The 3,095-nt window shown below is 35.0% G+C and overlaps 1 protein-coding gene across 1 annotated transcript; it reads right to left on the bottom strand.

Moving 5' to 3' along the window:
• Nucleotides 1-1,021: 1,021 nt before the first annotated feature.
• Nucleotides 1,022-2,395, bottom strand: LOC110893180 (coiled-coil domain-containing protein 1-like). The gene is made up of 5 exons (XM_022140299.1): nt 2,326-2,395; nt 2,168-2,237; nt 1,582-1,648; nt 1,236-1,527; nt 1,022-1,158 (listed from the first exon to the last, which is right to left on the bottom strand). Exons 1-5 carry the CDS (start codon nt 2,393-2,395, stop codon nt 1,022-1,024), a joined length of 636 nt encoding a protein of 211 aa, XP_021995991.1.
• Between the last annotated feature and the right edge of the window lie 700 nt (nt 2,396-3,095).

Here is a 3,095-nt window from a genome sequence, read left to right as displayed (position 1 = left end):
GTTTGTATAGCCGCGGACATAACACTTGCTAGTTTCCAAAGCATGTCTTTGTACTCCTTCCCTTTATAAGATAATCTCATGTTCTCATGGATATGTCTGAGATAGTATCTTTGCTCAACATTTGGGAACAAATTTGACACTGCATTCTGAATTCCCTGTTACACATTTTAAAATGCATAAGTATGATAAAGTAGAAACATTAATAATGTAAAACATGTACCTTTTGTCTTTCACTCATGAATATGAAATTGGAATTGCTTGCAAGTTGTAAGTCATCACCAAGATATTGAAGAAACTAGGTCCATGAGTTAATGTTCTCAGCTTCAACAATTGCATAGGAAAGAGGATAAATCATGTTGTTATTGTCAATTCCAACAGCTGTGAGAACCTGACTAGGAAAAGGTCCTTTCATAAATGAATCATCAAGTCCTACTAACTCCATCCCAATAGCATTGAATCCTTGCTTTAGTGAACCAAGACAAATGTAGATTCTTTTGAATTTTCTTGTAGTCTTACTAGGCTCTGCTGGTGGTTCCACATCTAACTTGATAGTGGAACCTGGATTTCTCCTAAGCAATTCATCAAGGTATTGTCTAAGTAGACCATACTGTGAACCATAGTCACCATGTACCTGCTTCTGAGCTTTAGATCTGGCCCTAAAAGTTGTCCATTTAGAAATTGATACTTCATATTTTTGTTGAAACTGTTCATGTACTGCTTTGACAGGGATGTTGGGGTTATCTTCAATTTGTTCCATCAGTTGTTGTGCTAAGAAAGTTGAACTACAATGATACATGTTTCGGCTCTCTAGACATTTGTGTTCATCAGTTAGAGTCTTAACTATCCAACTCTCCATCACTGAATCCCTAGACACCAACAACACAAAGGGACATACAAACTGTTTAGGGTTTCTCTTTTTACCTCTTCCCCCAATGTGTTTTTTTTTTTTTTTTTTTGCACCTCCTTCTTTCCTATCATGTTCAACTTCAATCCCTCCTTCAATAGAAATGTCCCCTTCTTTCTAGTTCTTTTTAACTTTCTTCTTTTTTGGCCTCTTAACAGATTCCACCTTGTCAACACCAGGAATATCACCTGAACATGCCACCCTTACCCTATCCTTATCATCCTTTACTATTTTTAACAACCTTCTAGTCTCCACTGTGTATTTTTTAAAAACTTTTTAACACCAACCTTATTTCCAAACATTTGACCTATGTAGAACATGTTATCATTACCATGTTCCCTTTTTATATGTTTTAAGGTTCTCCTCCTAACATTCCCTATATTATCCTCAATATCACTAGCACTATCAAATTTTTCATTGTCCAAGACCTCTAAATCATCAATCCTTGCATCAGGGTGAGTTTCATCTTCCTCTTCATCATCAACCATGAACTTATAATCTCTCATGTCAACATCACTTTCATCTATATCATTCTCCTCATCTACTATATAATCACTATCCTGGTCACTATCTTCTTCCATATCATTATCATCCTGATTATTCTCATCAACTGTATCACTATCCTAGTCACTAATAGGTTTTAGAATATTATTATTGACATCCTTCCTACCATTAACCTCATTACTGTCCCTATCATTATCATCTAAGAAAGGGTCAAAATCATTCATAACAGAACTACTCATTCTAACATCAAGATTTATAGCATTAGATACTTGGAGTAACAATACTAGAGCTTCCAATATCCACTACATATGCTGCATTTTCGGTATCACCTTCAATATGCTTTGTTCCACATTCCACACCTCCATTGTTTTCATTTGATGATTCATGCCAGGTCAATGCAAGTCCCTTTGGGTTGTTCTTTTTACTTTCACTTATTTGAGCTTCAAGTTCACTAATTTATTCTATTATCACACTTGACTGTGAGGGTATCTCCACTAAATTAATATTAGACATCCCATGCTCAATGTATACATCAATAAACCTGTTCCCTCATGAATGATTTCTAACAACTGCAAGACATGGGAATCTTCAGCCAAAGGATGAAGCCCAGAATCCTAAACACCCCCAGGCTCAAGATAATGGTAAAAGGTAGGGACAACATCATCGTAACCTAACTCATTCATCATTAGGGCCAATTCATAAATCCTAAATTTCTCATTATCTACCAAATCAACGAAACTTAAGGAACTATTTACATACATATGACCTGGATTGTTTGTAAATGATCCTCCATGATGCATGTTGATTGAGAACAATGTTGGATAAAGTCCTGCATTTTAAAGATTCAAAATCTAAACTTTAAACCAGTAAATAAAAAGGATCGAAGTTAGATATAAAAAATGAACTTTGAACTTTACCATAAATTTCATCGACATCATAATCATCTTTTTCTTCTTGTATATGAAATCCACCTCCTTTGTTAGCCATTTAGGGTGGGCGGGCACACCCATTGAAAAAAAAAGATTAAGTGCTAAATTTTCGGTAAAATCTCGACCGTACCCCTTGAAAATTTTCGTCCGCACCCCTTGAAAATCTCGACCGCACCCCTTGAATTTTTTTTTTAAATACAACCTAATTAATTTTCCACTTAACTAATTAACTTTCACTTAACCCAATTAACGCCTAACAAACACTCCATAACACCCAACCCAATTAATAATATAATTTGAACCAAAATATAATAACACAACCCACCGTCCTTTCCCCTTCTCTTGCCCCGCTCTTTGTTTTGTGATCTCAGGCCCACGACACCAACAACAGCGCACAACAGGTCTTTATCAGGCAGCAGCAACAACTTCAGATTCCGCCGAAGAATAGTAAATTATGGCCACCAAACTCACGAAAACAACATATTCATCACTCTTTTCGGATATGATTCGATTACTTTCTTGTTTTCTTGTTTTATTTGGATTTTTAGGAGAAATGAAATCGTTAAAAATGTTTGAAATTTTAGTTCTTTTGTTGTTTTTTGAAACTTTAGTTGGCTGATTTTGTTGTTTTAGTTAAAGTTTAGTGTGTTTAAATGGGTAGTTACAAGGAATCAACAATTAATACTAGGGCTTGATTGTTTAAGTGGTTAGTGTTAAAAATTAGTTGTATATGTTATATAGAGAAATACTTGCTTAGA

Source organism: Helianthus annuus, chromosome 12, assembly GCF_002127325.2.
Source record: "Helianthus annuus cultivar XRQ/B chromosome 12, HanXRQr2.0-SUNRISE, whole genome shotgun sequence".
Lineage (NCBI taxonomy): Eukaryota > Viridiplantae > Streptophyta > Magnoliopsida > Asterales > Asteraceae > Helianthus > Helianthus annuus.
This window is presented reverse-complemented; position numbering and strand designations above follow the sequence as displayed.